The 17,036-nt window shown below is 37.1% G+C and overlaps 1 protein-coding gene across 2 annotated transcripts; it reads right to left on the bottom strand.

Moving 5' to 3' along the window:
• Positions 1–1,018: 1,018 nt before the first annotated feature.
• On the bottom strand, positions 1,019–10,526 carry LOC128920577 (uncharacterized). Of its 2 annotated transcripts, none has more exons than XM_054228331.1 (2): positions 9,419–10,526; positions 1,019–2,077 (listed from the first exon to the last, which is right to left on the bottom strand). In XM_054228331.1, exon 2 carries the CDS (start codon positions 2,073–2,075, stop codon positions 1,470–1,472), a length of 606 nt encoding a protein of 201 aa, XP_054084306.1. In that variant the 5' UTR covers positions 2,076–2,077; positions 9,419–10,526; the 3' UTR covers positions 1,019–1,469. The 2 variants fall into 2 exon arrangements, with proteins under 2 accessions (XP_054084306.1, XP_054084305.1); XM_054228330.1 differs by having other exon boundaries at positions 10,036–10,526.
• Positions 10,527–17,036: the final 6,510 nt, after the last annotated feature.

Raw genomic sequence — 17,036 nt, 5'->3', positions numbered from 1 at the left:
GTGCATCCGTTCCATCCGCCAGTGACCACCAAATGTGCATCATTGGGTGACCATCGACATATGGTACACCTGCGATTGTCGCGCTCCTGGTGACGCTAGGTTCGCTACCAATGGCTCAAATGATAGCCAATGGAACCTACTAGGTGGCCCAAAGCATTTGAGCCACCAACCGGACGCACCCAATAGCATAGCGTTTTAAAGTCTACATACTTTTGTACCCCATCATACATATATATGTGTTCAAGTGTACACATTGTTTCACATATGATTATTGAATTTTGTTTAAATGAGTCTGGCTCAACCCCCAACTGTAACATTCATCCACACTCACTAAGCATCAACATACCACACTGGCACACAACATTTATCCAAATCCACACCACTGATACATAACATTCACCACACTCACCACAGAACAGAAGAAAACTGTCACATCAACACACCCACACACATAACAACACCGTACACCACACAAAAGGGAATAGAAAGGCTCGTCAATGATACCCGCGATTTCTTCTTTTTCGACCTGCGTTCCGATTCACGTATCTTCATTCGTTTTTCACCATCCATCCGCAGCAAGCAGTTGATTAAATCGACAACCTTTGTATAAAACTAACATTTAAAATATAAAATTAGCTAAACCATATAAAATCGAATAAAGACAAATATTATAAATTGTATTAGCACAATATACGTCTTTCATTGTTTTTCGGACATATGTACATATATGGATATTAACAGAGTGCGTCCAAAACTAGTGAGAGGCTATGCACCCTATTATTCATGGTCCTTCGAGCCTTACTGAAAGGCACTATTGGTGATACTACCAAAAAATCAAATAAAATACATACACATTAAAATCATAAAATGCGGTGACAAAAATTCGGAAATACAAAAAGAAAAGTAAAAAATAATTGCAGTGAACGGTGTTCACGTATATGCACCAGATATACTAGATACTTACGTAAATGTAGAGGACACTGAACGCACTGTGAAAGGGGGAAAGAAAACGCACTGATTCCAATATCGTTATAATTTTAATTTTAATTTTAAATTCTATTTCCCACAATAATAATTTTGTTTAATTCAGTTAAGAAAAAGGTTAAAAAATTCACTTTGACGTTGCACACACACACGAAACCACGGTCGCGGACGGCTATTTCTCACGTTGATCGGGTTTATCGGTCGAACCACTAAGGGCGCTGGCGAAAACGAAAAGAAGGACGATCCCGTTGTGGGCTATCCCTTTTGTAAACTTGTTTGCTGAATAAATGAGATGAACGTTGGTGATTGTGTGGTTGTTGTGTTGCATGCTGAGTGGTTTGTTATGCTGGGTTGTGTGTGTGCTGAGTGGTTTGTTACGCTGTGTTGTGTGTGTGCTGAGTGTTGATGGCGTGGTGTGTGATGTGATGTGCGGGTGATGTCACAAGGTGCTGTGTCATGTGAACATCCCGGCCCCCCTAGGCGGATTAATCGCCTAGAAGCCGCTGAAGCTGTTGTAACGTGTTAACTACTGCCCTCAATCCCGTTGAGCGTCGTTGCTTATACTGATGAGTTCGACGTGGCGGAGGGATTCGCAACTGTGGACGCAAACGTGGTCGCGAACGTGTGGTTTGTACGTATTCGTTGTGATTCTCTCCTCTGCGTTGGGCCAGATCGCGTTGTGGTCTGCGACGAATACGAGTTGTATTTTCTGTATCGGCTCGTTTGGGAAACCTGTGGAACATCGTATGATGTGGTCGGTGGCAGTATTGGCACATACTGTCGGCCCAGCAGTCGTTGGTGGCATGGTCGTCTGCCAAGCAGGTCATACAATGCCCATGAGCTCTTGCGATCTGGCGGCGTTGTGCTGGCTTCATGCTCTGGAAAATGGGGCATCTCTTAAGAGCGTGTGGGCGATGGCACAGACTGCAGCGTGGAGGCCCCTGATCCTCAATCGGCTGTTCTTCACCTCTATCCCTCGCTGCTGCGGCGGATGATGGTCCCATAACCCTTTGCGTCCTCGGCGCTGGGACGGGTGTCACGATCTCGGACCTCACTGTCTTGATGGTGTTCTGGCTCTCGTCTACATCCATTTCTATGGGAATATGAGATTTTATTAAAATTGACTTATAGTTTGGTGTAAAGTATTGTGGATGCGTATGTGTATATATACATGTATGTATGTATATATATATTGCTTAATTCTAATCGCGCTTATTTGAATTTCTGTTTGCGTATACGAATTGTGAACGATTGTTTTTCGGATTTTGCGAGTGAATTGGCGGTATTGATTTTGATTAATTTTGATTAAATTTGTGTTTGATTTTGCGGTTTTTGTGTAAGTTGTTCTTCGTTGTTTGGAAGAAAACATAATTTAACGAGTGGTCGAGTTAATATGCCGGTTTGCGTTCGTACATCGACAACTCTTATGTGACCATCGGATCCTTGATGAACCTTTTCGATGCGGCCTAGCCGCCATTCGGTGGGAGGTAGGCATTCGTCCTGGATGATGACACATTCTCCCGCATTGGGTTCCTTTTGGGTGGTCTTCCAACGATGTCTCTTATGAAGATCTTTGAGGTAGTCTTCCTTCCATCTTTGACTGAATTCATGATGGAGAATCTTGATTCTTTCCCATCGATTTGTTAAATTAAGTGAGTCTCCTTCTGTCTCAGGTATGGCGAGAAGAGGAGCTCCTCTGAGGAAATGGCCTGGCGTGAGGGCGGTGAAATCGGAGGGATCTTGCGAGAGGGGTGATATGGGTCTTGAATTGAGTACGGCTTCTATTCGAGCGAGTAGTGTGGTAAACTCTTCATAATTGAATTTATGATTACCTGCCGTTTTCTTCAAATGGGACTTAAAGCTTTTTACTGCTGATTCCCAGAGTCCGCCCATGTGTGGAGAACATGGGGGTATAAATTGCCAATCGATCCCTTGGGGTGCATATTTATTGACAATTTCAGGCGAGACTTCTTTCATGAAGTTTATAAACTCCTTCTCTGTGGCTCTTTGGGCTCCGACAAAGTTTTTTCCATTGTCGCTCATTATCTTTGAAGGAAATCCGCGTCGTCCGACAAAGCGTGCAAATGCTGCAAGAAAAGCCGCAGTAGTCAGATCTGAACATAGCTCCAGGTGTACTGCCTTTGTCGTGAAACATACAAAGACAGCCACATACCCTTTTCTAAAAGAGGACGACCTTAACATTGAGGCCTTTATCTGGAAAGGTCCAGCAAAATCAACCCCAGTGATGGTAAAGGGGAGAGCATAATTGCAGCGTTCAGGTGGTAAGGCTGCCATTATCTGAGTACGCATCTTGTGTTTGTACATAGTACACTGTTTACACGTGAAGATCGTTCTTTTTATTTGTGGCTTTAGTCGCGGTATATAATATTCTTGTCGGACCATTTGTTGCATCAAGCGATGCTCACCATGCATTGTAAGCTGGTGGAGATATATTAGGTATAGATGAGTAAAACGGGATTTCTCTGGTATAATGATGGGATGTCGTTCGTTGTAACTAAGGCTGGAGTTCGCTAGTCTTCCATTTGCCCTGATTAATCCCTTAGCGTCCAAGAATGGGTTTAAGACGAGAAGTGAGCTTCTCTGTTCGAGAGGTCGTTTTTCAAGCAACTTTGACTTCTCTGGATTGAAATAGCGCGTTTGAGTGTATGTGATAAGACTAACTTTAGCATGTTGCAAGTCGGAATGCGTTAGTTGCACGCAAGGGTCATTTGGTATTCCTTTTATTTTTTGTTTAAGTCTTTGGGTAAATTTGTGCATATAAGCGATTACCCTTAGTGCTCTAGGAAATGATGAAAATCGGTGAAGAATATCATCCTCTTCGGGAGTGATATGAAAATTTTCAATTTTCCGACTTTCTGGCGGTATTATATTCCGAGCAGGAGACTTTGGCCAGAACTCTTGTGATTCTGTTAGCCATGTAGGACCGTTCCACCAGAGTGTAGTGCTGGTGAGGTGAAGTGGTTTACAACCTCTTGTTCCAAGATCCGCGGGGTTATCTGCACTTGCAACATGTTGCCATTTGGCTGGGCCAACTAAGTCTAAGATTTGCGATATACGATTAGATACATAGGTCTTCCAGGTATATGGTGGTTTTTCTAACCATGCTAAAACTATTTCTGAGTCTGACCAAAGATACATTTTGTGATCATTTAAGTTGAGATGGTTTTGAACTATTGAAATTAATTTTGCTAACAGAAGAGCACCATTCAGTTCGAGCCGTGGCAGGCTTAGTGTCTTCAAAGGTGCAACTTTGGCTTTGGCTACCAAGAGATGTGAAGATATTTTGCTATCGTACTGAGTTCGTACGTAGACCGTTGCGCAATATGCCTTTTCAGAGGCGTCACAGAACCCGTGTAATTCTACATTAATGTCAGGGGTGAAGTTAACCCATCGAGGGATTCGAATTTCTGATATGGTGTGTAAGTTGTTAGCAAATTGAACCCATTTAGTTAAACGTACAGGTTTTACCTGTTCATCCCATTCAGTGCCATCTTGCCACAATTCTTGAATGAGGATTTTTGCTTGAATCATTATTGGCGAAAGCCATCCTGCGGGGTCGAAAAGTTTTGCCACCGAGGAAAGTATTTGGCGTTTTGTAATGGCGGACATTGCAGATATTGACTCAATTGTATATGAGAATTGATCTGTTATCGCATTCCATTGAATCCCTAGAGTTTTGGTTGTGCTAGCCTTTTCAAATTTAAGAAAATCTGTATCTAATAAGTCTTCCTTTTTTATATCTTTTATTATTTCGGGGTGATTTGATGTAATTTTCTTTAGGGGAAAACCTGCTGAATTAAGTGCTTTAATCACTTGAGATAGTGATTTGCACGCTAATGGGATACTGTGGCTACCTGATAGTATGTCGTCCACGTATGTTTGTGTTTGCAACACAGAAGATGCTAAAGGCAAGTTTGGTTCACATGTTTTTGCAACTTCATGTAACGTTCTAATGGCCAAGTAGGGTGCGCAATTTATGCCAAAGGTTACTGTTTTGAGTTTGTAGTCGTTAATTGGACTATTGTTTGATTTGCGGAAGACTATGCGTTGAAAATCTTGGTCATCTTCGTGTACTAGAATTTGCCTATACATTTTTTCTACATCCCCATTGAAAACGTATTTAAACATGCGCCAATTTAGAATTAGCAACATGAGATCAGGTTGTAACGTTGGCCCTGTGTATAGTACATCATTGAGTGATTTGCCTGAGTTAGTACTCTTCGAGGCATTGAAAACTACTCGTACTTTTGTTGTAATTTTATCTGGTCTAATTACCCCGTGATGTGGCAGATAAAAAGATAGATATCTACCTTTAGATACTTTTTCATATGGTACAGTCTCTTCCATATGATTGAGATCAAGATATTCGTACATCACATCGTCATATGCTGATTTAAGCTCGCTTTTCTTTATCAGGCTTTTTTCCAGGCTTAGAAATTGCTGGACGGCTGATATTCTAGAGTGGCCTAAAGCTGTGGTTTCTGGAAAGGTTGGTTTGAATGGTAGTCGCACAACATAACGACCATGTTCGTTTCTTGTTGTTGTGGACTTGTAGTAGGCTTCGCATGCCTGGTCTTCTTCTGAAGGTTGGATAGTCTGAGGTAATTCTTCTACTTCCCAGAATTTTTTAAGTTCATTATTTAGATACTCGTTTGAGATATTTTCCACTTGAGTGGTGAAAGAATTTATTTTTTCAGTGACTTGGCCACTTATAATCCACCCAAAGATTGTATTTTGGGCTAACAATTTATTGGAGATTTTCTCAATACCTTCAAGAATTATTTGAGGTATTAAGTCACTGCCTAATAATATGTCGATTTGTGATGGGGTGTGACAGTTGGGATCTGCTAACTTGAGATGTGAGCATTTTTCCCAGTGTTTTTTATTAATTTCATAGCTTGGAAGCAAATTTGTTAGTTGCGGTAGAACGATGGCTTGCGCATCTATTCTAATATCCGCACTTGGAGATACTATGGTGATTGGGCATATTTTGTTGGAATTTTGAATAATTCTTCCGCCCATTCCCGAAATTTGGAAATTTGAATGTTTTATTGGCAGTTTGAGCCGATTTTGAGCCTTTGAAGATATAAAAGATCTTTGAGAGCCTTGATCTATTAGTGCTCTTAGTTTGAATAAATCACCCTTATGTTCAATGGTGATGACCGCAGTTGGTAACAGAATTTTGCTTTCATTTTCTGAATGAAGCGCTTGAATTTTTGCTGCTTTAGAGCAACATGGTTGTTCTTCCCTTTTTTCGGGATTTGAAATTTCGGGATTGTTTGATGTAGTCGTAGCGACTAACCCTGTGGTTTTATGAAACTGATTTTGCTTCATAGTTTGAAAATTTGTAATGTGAAGCAATGAGTGATGTCTTCGTTGACAATACACACAATTAAATTTGCTTTCACAGTCTTTAGTCGTATGAGCATTCGACAGACAGTTGATACAAAGTTTGTGTTGTCTGACAAGATTGTTCCTATCAGAAACGGATAGTTTTTTAAATCTCTCGCAAGATCTTATTTTATGACCCCCCCTACAAATTTCACATAATGATTGCCGTTGATTATTTTGATTTGACACGAAGGAATGGCTTTTATTAACGTGTCTATTGTATTGCATATTATTGCTGGCTTGAGGTTTGAACGAGTTTTTACTCGATTCATTTTGATGGTTTGATACATTCATATTTTGGCTGCCCATTCGCTCAGCTATCTCGTACTGAGCAGCGAGGAATTTTTTCATTTGGTCCCATGTGGGCATTGCTCTTCTATCGTCAAGTGATTGTTCCCATCGTAGTAATGCAGCCTGAGGGAGTTTTTCTGCACAGATAGTTACTATCATATGGTCCCAATATTCTACGGGGGAATTTTGTGTTTTTAACACTGACAGGCAATTAGTCACTGTTGAGTAAAATTTTTGAAATTCCTGGCTGGTTTCTTGTTTAATTTTTTGGTAATGTAATATAGTTTTTATGGGATTTTCTATCATTACCCTTTTATTTTCATATCTTTCAACTAGTGCTTCCCAAGCCAGCTTAAAATTGTCGCCATTTATATCGAATTGCTTGACGATAATGCCTGCTTCCCCTTGTGTCTTGTACCTTAGTTGGAATAGCTTTTGTGCTTCTGCAAGTCTAGGATGGTTTATGTAAAGGGCTGTGAACATGTCCCGGAAGGACGGCCATTGTTCATAACATCCAGTAAAAACTTCAGTATCACAAGTTGGTACATTTAGATACATGCCTTTATCTAGGTCTTCTTTTGTTGTTGTGACTACTCTGGGTGGGGTAGTAGTGGCGCTATTTGGCCTTATTACATTTAATTGTTCGCTTATCATTCCATTTATTATTTCTTTCTGATCACGGCAATTATTTAATTTGGCTGTCGCCGAAGCTTTTATGTTTTCTGGGAGTTCAGCGTCGTCAGCTTCAATTACTGCATCGTACGCTGCCAGAAGGCGTGCCCATATTTCGTGGACACTTTCAAGTTTTGCCTTTAAAACTGATTCAGAGATGTCAGCGATAGGGGAAGCTTTGAATCTTGTGCAATAGCTTATAAAAGTATCACCTTCATTGATGAATTTTGATAATAAATGATCTTTTGATCTTTTTTGTTTTACACTCTGCTTTGAGCGTGTAGCTTCTGCAGGTGGGCCTTGTGTTTTATCTTCATCAGCCATTTTAGGAATTTCTAATGATATAGGTGTTCTTGGTTTAACCTCTTTTGATTTGTCGGATTGCATTTGATTTGTTTCGAATATGAAGCTTTTAGCTTAATATTGAATTATTTATTGAAATTCCAAATGAATTGAAAATTCTTCTTGTAATAAAACGTATAAGTAATTGAATTTAATACAATTAAAGATTATTGAAATTTGAGAATTTTTTTATAATTCATTGACTACAGATTTTATTTGCTGTATTTTTATATGTTAGACTTTTAAATTATAGTATATATAATAATTTCCGCATAAACCACATAAATAATAATAAGAATAAAACAAAATTGTGTTTTTTTTTTTTTTTTTATTAAATATGACTGAAAAAAAAAATTTTTTACAGTGTACCAAATTATTTTATCTTTGTTCACTCGCACTTAATTTGTATATTTGTATCTAATAAGTTGAGAACGCGAACGAAAGGAAAATCGTAATAAGCAAAATGTTTATATGTTTTTTATTTGCATGTGCTTGCATATGCTTTATGCATGTATGTTTGTATGTTTTTTTTTTTTTGTTTCGTTCGTATCACTTAGCTTCGTATAATTGTTATATTATATATGTACATATGTAATGTATAACATATGAAGAAGTGCTGAAATGCATTTATGTATAAACGTGTTTATATATTGACAACCATTCGACGCGAACGCAGGAAAAATAAATTTGTATTTGTATGTATGTTTTACACAATGTAGGTATGTATGTAAAAAAAATTTTTTTTTTGTAGAGAGTAAATGAGAGATTTGGTAATAGGTGATAGTTAATAATCATCCAATGTAAATGATGAGATAAAGGGTAAGGAAAGACAAGTATATATGTACATATGTATGTAGGAAGGTATTTATATTAATACCTTTTGATGAGAGCGCTGAGAAGCTGTATATAAGCTTTGTATAGGTATGTATGTAAATATGTATATATGAGCAAAGGGAGAGAGTCATATGTTTAAGGGCATATGTGTACATACATAAATGAAATTAGAGCTATAATATTTTTATTTTCTTTTATTCTTTTCTTCTGCCTTTGTTGGATTATTGTAAGCGATCCAGCTTGTTGCTTTAAAGCTCAAGGGGTATCGCAGGAGAATTTGCAAGTAGTGAATACTTGTCTTATAAATTGTTTTTTTTTTTTTTTGGTGTGTTTGGGGACACGAATTTAACATCCAGGCAGGTAATGTAATTCACTTGTTCATTTATGTATGTACCATACGTTGTGTATATAAATAGGTATATATGTATATTCTAAAGGGTAAAAAAATTTAGCAATATGTATATATGGATTTCGCGGCGAATATGCTCATATGTATGTAAGTACGACTTTTTTTTTTTTTTTTTTTTTTTTTTTTTTTTGCCTTTGCTTTGGTTGTTATGCACGATCCTGCTTGTTGCTATTTTTTAGCACAAGGGGTATCGCAAGAAAGTTGCAAGCATGTAATACTTGACCTTTTTAAACTTTGTGGTTATTTTTTTTTTGTATAATGTAGTGGTGTGTTCAGAGACACAAACTAAGCAAATCGGCAGGACTGTACTTTTTTGATCAGTTATTTTACGTATATATAAACCGAACTTGCTGTTAAGTACAGTCTCGTGTTATAAAATAACGGTGTCCCGAAATACCGCTCAAACTGTAATTTACATACATATGCGCATGAAATTTAATCAAAAATTTTTGTAATATAAAAAATGGAACGGACTCACTTTTCTTCCGCCAAGGGTTTTTGGGCTTGTATATACATATAGTTATTGTTGCTTATGCTCTTTTCTTGTTTTTTGTCCAGCGCTGTCCTTGTTAAATGGTGTTTTCCTCCCTCGTTGTTTGCAGACTCCTGTGTTCTCCTTATGTATTATTTTGTTTTTGTATTAGTTTTGTGTTTGTTAAGTTGTTTTTTTTTTTTTGTACCGCGCCCGCGCCCGAGTTTGTGCTTTATAGTTAGTTTTGTTTTTGTTTGTTTCTTGCCGTTTGTTGTAATTAGTTAAATTTGGTCACGTATGCAATTTCTTGTAATATATGTAGATATATATATATATTTTTGTTTGTATAAACATATGCACTTTTTCCCACTTTTATTTGTTCTATTACTTCTTTTTTTTTTTTTTGTGTCGTTTTACACTTTCATTTCACTTTTATTTTGTTGGTTGCTTATTGCAACTATATCACTTGTCCAATTTCGATTGGACTTTTACACTTTATTTGGTCACTTTATTGTTTTAGAGGTTTGTATTTTTTTTTTTTTTCTACCTTAGGTGCCTTTCCGAAAGGCTCGAAGGACCATTTGTTCACGTATATGCACCAGATATACTAGATACTTACGTAAATGTAGAGGACACTGAACGCACTGTGAAAGGGGGAAAGAAAACGCACTGATTCCAATATCGTTATAATTTTAATTTTAATTTTAAATTCTATTTCCCACAATAATAATTTTGTTTAATTCAGTTAAGAAAAAGGTTAAAAAATTCACTTTGACGTTGCACACACACACGAAACCACGGTCGCGGACGGCTATTTCTCACGTTGATCGGGTTTATCGGTCGAACCACTAAGGGCGCTGGCGAAAACGAAAAGAAGGACGATCCCGTTGTGGGCTATCCCTTTTGTAAACTTGTTTGCTGAATAAATGAGATGAACGTTGGTGATTGTGTGGTTGTTGTGTTGCATGCTGAGTGGTTTGTTATGCTGGGTTGTGTGTGTGCTGAGTGGTTTGTTACGCTGTGTTGTGTGTGTGCTGAGTGTTGATGGCGTGGTGTGTGATGTGATGTGCGGGTGATGTCACAAGGTGCTGTGTCATGTGAACAAACGGAATATATATTCTTATAAAATAAATGTGCAGTGACTAACACAATAATAAAATATACAACTGCGCAAAATATTTAAATAAAACAACAACTTTTGTTGCGAGAGTATAAATATACACAATCATATAAGTATACAAACTTATAACAAAAAGAAAGAAACAGTGCAAAACAAGTATGCAATATAAGTATCACTCGTCCAGAAGAAAAATAAATAAAAAACAAACATAAATACAAAAACAAACGGGCGGTAAACTAAGCACTAAACATTAACATAACATAATCAACATAATGTGAATGTAACAAAAACGGGCTCGAAAATAACAACAACAATATACACACCTCCAGCTGCATTATAACAGAAACAAAGCACAGCGAGCAACAGAACAGCTGGCAGCCTGTAGAATAGGAGCAAATAAATTGGATCGGAAAACGCAATATAAACTCACAATCTATACACATTCCCATACCTCTTTAAGCGGTATAAATTGAGTTGTATCGATTCCAGATTTTATTTATTTATATGCAAAAATTCGGCTTAGATAAAATAACATCTGTAACCAAAAACCATTTAAACGGCTATAATTTATGATTATAATTGACGGTAAAAATCAAAATACCGATATAAAAAAGAGATACACGACTTACAAAATATATACAAACTTACATACATATATACACCACAAATTGCCAATGCGCTTACATTTGTATATAAATATACATAACACATATAAAAAACATATTCAAGTATATAAATATGCACATGGACACTTGCAATATGTTCCGGCGATACGCCTTCAGCTTCTGAAAGCAGTAAGCTGCATAGTAACCAATAAGTAATGAAAAGGTGCAGTGGATAAAATAACCGCATATTACCTATTCCGTTTTCACGCTCTTCTTATCGCGCAAACATACTAACATTTATACTACATATAATCTGTCTATTCCTCAACACCCTACAAACATTTTTAAACATGTTTAATGAAAAACAAGCCGGATTGCACAAACCATATTATATTTTCTTAAATATATGCACATACATGCACACATATGTAAAAAAGCCATTGATCTCTATCACGAGCTCTCATACGCGCAACAACATACATTAGTGCATACACAAGGACAGTCGAATAAGTCCATAATAAGTAATCCAAAAGTAATAATGCAATGTAAAAAAGCCATTGATCTCTATCACGAGCTCTCATACGCGCAACAACATACATTAGTGCATACACAAGGACAGTCGAATAAGTCCGTAACGAATAATCCATTCAAACTAACACAAAAATTACCATATATTGTCGATCAACTTGACGACCAATTCGGATCACAGTCTTGGCGCAACACAAGCCTTAGTAGCCTTGTAGGTACGCTATAACAACTACAGCGACTGCTAGGCTAAAACATTCGCCTAGGGGGGCCGGGATGTTTAAATGAGTCTGGCTCAACCCCCAACTGTAACATTCATCCACACTCACTAAGCATCAACATACCACACTGGCACACAACATTTATCCAAATCCACACCACTGATACATAACATTCACCACACTCACCACAGAACAGAAGAAAACTGTCACATCAACACACCCACACACATAACAACACCGTACACCACACAAAAGGGAATAGAAAGGATCGTCAATGATACCCGCGATTTCTTCTTTTTCGACCTGCGTTCCGATTCACGTATCTTCATTCGTTTTTCACCATCCATCCGCAGCAAGCAGTTGATTAAATCGACAACCTTTGTATAAAACTAACATTTAATATATAAAATTAGCTAAACCATATAAAATCGAATAAAGACAAATATTATAAATTGTATTAGCACAATATACGTCTTTCATTGTTTTTCGGACATATGTACATATATGGATATTAACAGAGTGCGTCCAAAACTAGTGAGAGGCTATGCACCCTATTATTCAAATTTGTTATACATTTATCAACATATGATAGAATTTGTTATACATTTATCAACATATGATTATGATAGAATTTTCACATATAGATGGATACCCATACAATGTTACACATGTGCTGCTAACAGCTGATGTGGCAGATGGCATATGGCATGCGTTTATGCATGATCATTGAGATGATTGGTGGATGGATTTTTCACATATAGATGGAGGTACCCGTACATTATTACACATGTGCTGCTAACAGCTGATGTGGCAGATGGCATATGGCATGCGTTTATGCATGATCATTGAGATGATTGGTGGATGGATTTTTCACATATAGATGGAGGTACCCGTACAATATTACACATGCGCTGCTAACAGCTGATGTGGCAGATGGCATATGGCATGCGTTTACTACATGATGCGATCATTGAGATAATTCTCATGAATTCTCAACTTGTTTATATGCACTATGTATATATAACAAACAGACGCGCATAATGTGTACATATGTCTTTTGGTATACCATTATGCATGATCATGTGTGTATTTATGCCCTTTTTTATACTATTTTTTTTCTTTCTTTTTTCTTTTTACAGGTTATGCTGTTATGCTGCTGCTGCTTCTGTTGCTGTTGTTCCTGTTGTTCCTGTTGTTCGAGGGTGGGTGGGCAAGGGGAAGAAACCCCCTACCCACTTACTACGCCAATTTTGATGGTATTCACCACTGCAATGATTTACGCACCGCCGCCTTTATTTACTCGATTTCGAAGATTTTCCGAGCATTAGAATTGAAGGGCATTTCTCAGCAATAATTGCAGAATGCGTCTGAAGTCGCTAGGCGATTGTTTATTTTTACACATTTTACATTTATATATTTATAAGATCCAAAGTGTAATATCCTTTTGTATATTTTTCTTCAATTTTTAAATAAATATTTCTTTACACAAACACAAACAAAATGGCTTCTTGACAGCAACAGTTTTACAATTAAAAAACAAAACCCCTACCCACTTACCTCTGTTTTTGGTACCCTTATATCTGTTTTTCTGTTTTTGGTAATATGGTACTCATACGACCTGTATAACCCCATTTGCGCGCCGTGAAAAAATCGGGTTTTCACCACGCGTCAATGCATCAAATGCACCAAAATGCACCAAAAAAGTGGTGAATGGTACCAAAAATCCATCCACCAAATGCACCAAAAATAGCGTAGTAAGTGGGTAGGGGTTATTATGCATTATTCGTCATTTTTTACGATCCCCAAAATCCAAAATTTTTGCCAGAATAAAATAATTAACATTAAAAAAACATTAACATTAACATATTTTCAACAGAAAAAATCAAAACTTCAAAACATAAACAGTCAATATTGTCAAATTTATTTTTCTCAGTTCAGTTGATATTGAGATTTTCATAAGAACAGTTGTGTTGAACGGAGCGATTTGAATTTGTTCTCGAAGAAAATAATTACAAAAAAAACCTGACGCAAATAATAAATAAACAAAAAATATTTTCTTACTGAATATTGTGGAATATTTATATATTCGTAATACAATTGTATATATACAATATACAACAAAATCAGCGGATACCAAAATAATTGCCGAAAAAGTGAGTGCAAAAAATTTCTTACAAAAACACACAAAAAAAATCATAACTGGGATTGCATTATCGCAAGGCAATATGTCCTTCCTTTTAAATGGTAAACTTTTACGATCTTCACTATCGAAGACAGTTTTAAACTGGACCGGACTTGGAGCTACGCGTGAAAAGCACGTGATGCCCAAGCATTTGGAAAAAATCAATAAAGACAAAGACCCACCATTTGCACACATGGTTGAGTATTATTATCACTCGGCCGCTCAGCTAATGGAGCCGATGATGATAAAGGAGCTGGAAAAGTATCCTTACATGAAGAAGGAACAGCGTGAACAACGTGTTTCCGCCATGCTTAAATTGATGGGCTGCACTACAAATCTATTGGAAGTTACCTTCCCTATAATAAGAAGTGATGGCAATTACGAGCTAATCACCGGCTATCGCGCACACCACACTAGACACAGATTACCACTCAAAGGCGGTGGGTTCAATTATATTATTGGCTATTATTTTTCTAGAAAAGCTGGTATATTCAAAAAATTTCTCAACGAATTTTCTAGAATATATGCATGTAGTTGTGTGTTTCAAGAAAATGTTCTTCCTTTTCAATGCTTCAACTGCTGATGTCTAGCATGATATATATAACTGACTGATAATATCCGTTCCTCTTTTGTAGGCATACGTTTTGCCATGGACGTCGACGCCGATGAGATACGCGCTTTGGCTTATCTGATGGCGTTTAAGACGGCTTGCGTGAATGTACCGTTTGGTGGTTCCAAGGGTGGCATACGTATCGACCCGAAGAAGTATACTGCACAAGAATTGCAAACAATTACGCGTCGCTATACAATGGAGCTATTACGTCGCAATATGATAGGTCCGGGTATAGATGTACCGGCACCAGATGTGAATACCAGCCAACGCGAGATGAGTTGGTTGGTGGATCAATATATTAAAACTTTTGGTAATTTTTTTTTATGAAATATTAGAAAACGTCTTGATAGACAAATAAATTGTTCTTCTAGGCTATAACGATGTAGATGCATTGGCCATCACGACTGGTAAGCCAGTAGTAAGCGGTAAGCTGGTAAGCGGTATAAATGGTCGCACCGCCGCCACGGGACGTGGTCTATTTAAGGCGGCTGAATGTTTTATTATGGATAAAGATTGGATGGATTTATTAGGCTGGAAGACTGGTTGGAAAGATAAAACCGTGATCGTACAAGGGTTTGGCAATGTCGGTTCCCATGCATCCGTTTTTGTAGTGGAAGCCGGTGCCAAACTGATCGGTGTTCAAGAATTTGACGTGTCTCTAGTAAATGAGAATGGCATTGATCCAAAGGTATGTGGCGTATTGAAAATAAATATCTCCATGATAATATATTTTAAATTTTCTCCATATACTTAGGACTTAATGGAGTATTATGCAAAAAATAATAAATCAATCAAGGGCTATACCAAAGCCACCGAAAAAGAGGGCAGTTTGTTGGGTGAAAAATGCGATATACTAATGCCTTGCTCTACGCAAAAGGTTCTCACTGTCGAAAATGCTAACAGTGTACAAGCCAAGATGATTTTAGAAGGCGCTAATGGTCCTTCGACGCCAGCTGCCGATGAAATATTACGTAAAAAGAATGTACTCATTATACCGGATTTGTTTTGCAATGCTGGCGGTGTAACGGTATCCTACTTTGAGTACTTAAAGAATATCAATCATGTATCTTATGGCAAAATGAATGTTAAACGCGAGAAAGCCATAATCAACGAGATCTTTAACTCCATGAATGAGTGCGAGGTAAGTGAACTTTGACCACCGTGCAAATAAGTTAATTTGTTAATATGAATTTTTTTAATTTATTTATTTAGGATAAGTTCAAGCCAAACAAAAAGTTAAAGCTCATAAGAGACTGTACGAAGGAGGCGGATATTGTAGACGCAGGACTACAAACAGTTATGGAAACTGCGGGGGCAGGCATTAAGATTGTGGCCAATGAATTCGGTCTCTGCAATGATTTACGCACCGCTGCCTTTATTTACTCGATTTCTAAGATTTTCCGAGCCTTAGAAATGGAGGGCATTTCTCAACAATAATTACAGAATGCGTCTGAAGTCGCTTGGCGATTATTTATTTTTACAAATTTTACATTTATATATTTATAAGATCCAAAGTGTTATATCCTTTTGTATATTTTTCTTAAATTTTTAAATAAATATTTCTTTACAAAAACACAAACAGAATGGCTTCTTGACAGCAACAGTTTAACAATTAAAAAAAAAAACCCCTACCCACTTACTACGCCAATTTTGGTGGCATTCACCACTGCAATGATTTACGCACCGCCGCCTTTATTTACTCGATTTCGAAGATTTTCCGAGCATTAGAATTGGAGGGCATTTCTCAGCAATAATTGCAGAATGCGTCTGAAGTCGCTAGGCGATTGTTTATTTTTACACATTTTACATTTATATATTTATAAGATCGAAAGTGTAATATCCTTTTGTATATTTTTCTTCAATTTTTAAATAAATATTTCTTTACACAAACACAAACAAAATGGCTTCTTGACAGCAACAGTTTTACAATTAAAAAACAAAACCCCTACCCACTTACCTCTGTTTTTGGTACCCTTATATCTGTTTTTCTGTTTTTGGTAATATGGTACTCATACGACCTGTATAACCCCATTTGCGCGCCGTGAAAAAATCGGTTTTTCACCACGCGCCAATGCATCAAATGCACCAAAATGCACCAAAAAAGTGGTGAATGGTACCAAAAATCCATCCACCAAATGCACCAAAAATAGCGTAGTAAGTGGGTAGGGGTTATTATGCATTATTCGTCATTTTTTACGATCCCCAAAATCCAAAATTTTTGCCAGAATAAAATAATTAACATTAAAAAAACATTAACATTAACATATTTTCAACAGAAAAAATCAAAACTTCAAAACATAAACAGTCAATATTGTCAAATTTATTTTTCTCAGTTCAGTTGATATTGAGATTTT

The sequence above is a fragment of the Zeugodacus cucurbitae genome, chromosome 3 (assembly GCF_028554725.1).
Source record: "Zeugodacus cucurbitae isolate PBARC_wt_2022May chromosome 3, idZeuCucr1.2, whole genome shotgun sequence".
In the NCBI taxonomy this organism is placed as follows: Eukaryota; Metazoa; Arthropoda; class Insecta; order Diptera; family Tephritidae; genus Zeugodacus; species Zeugodacus cucurbitae.
The sequence above is the reverse complement of the archived record's forward strand: the minus strand, read 5'-3'. Positions and strand labels throughout refer to the sequence as shown.

Bases quoted from the DNA above. Each gene is read 5' to 3' on its own strand.
- LOC128920577 (XM_054228331.1), bottom strand. From the start codon at position 2,075: ATGGATGTAGACGAGAGCCAGAACACCATCAAGACAGTGAGGTCCGAG.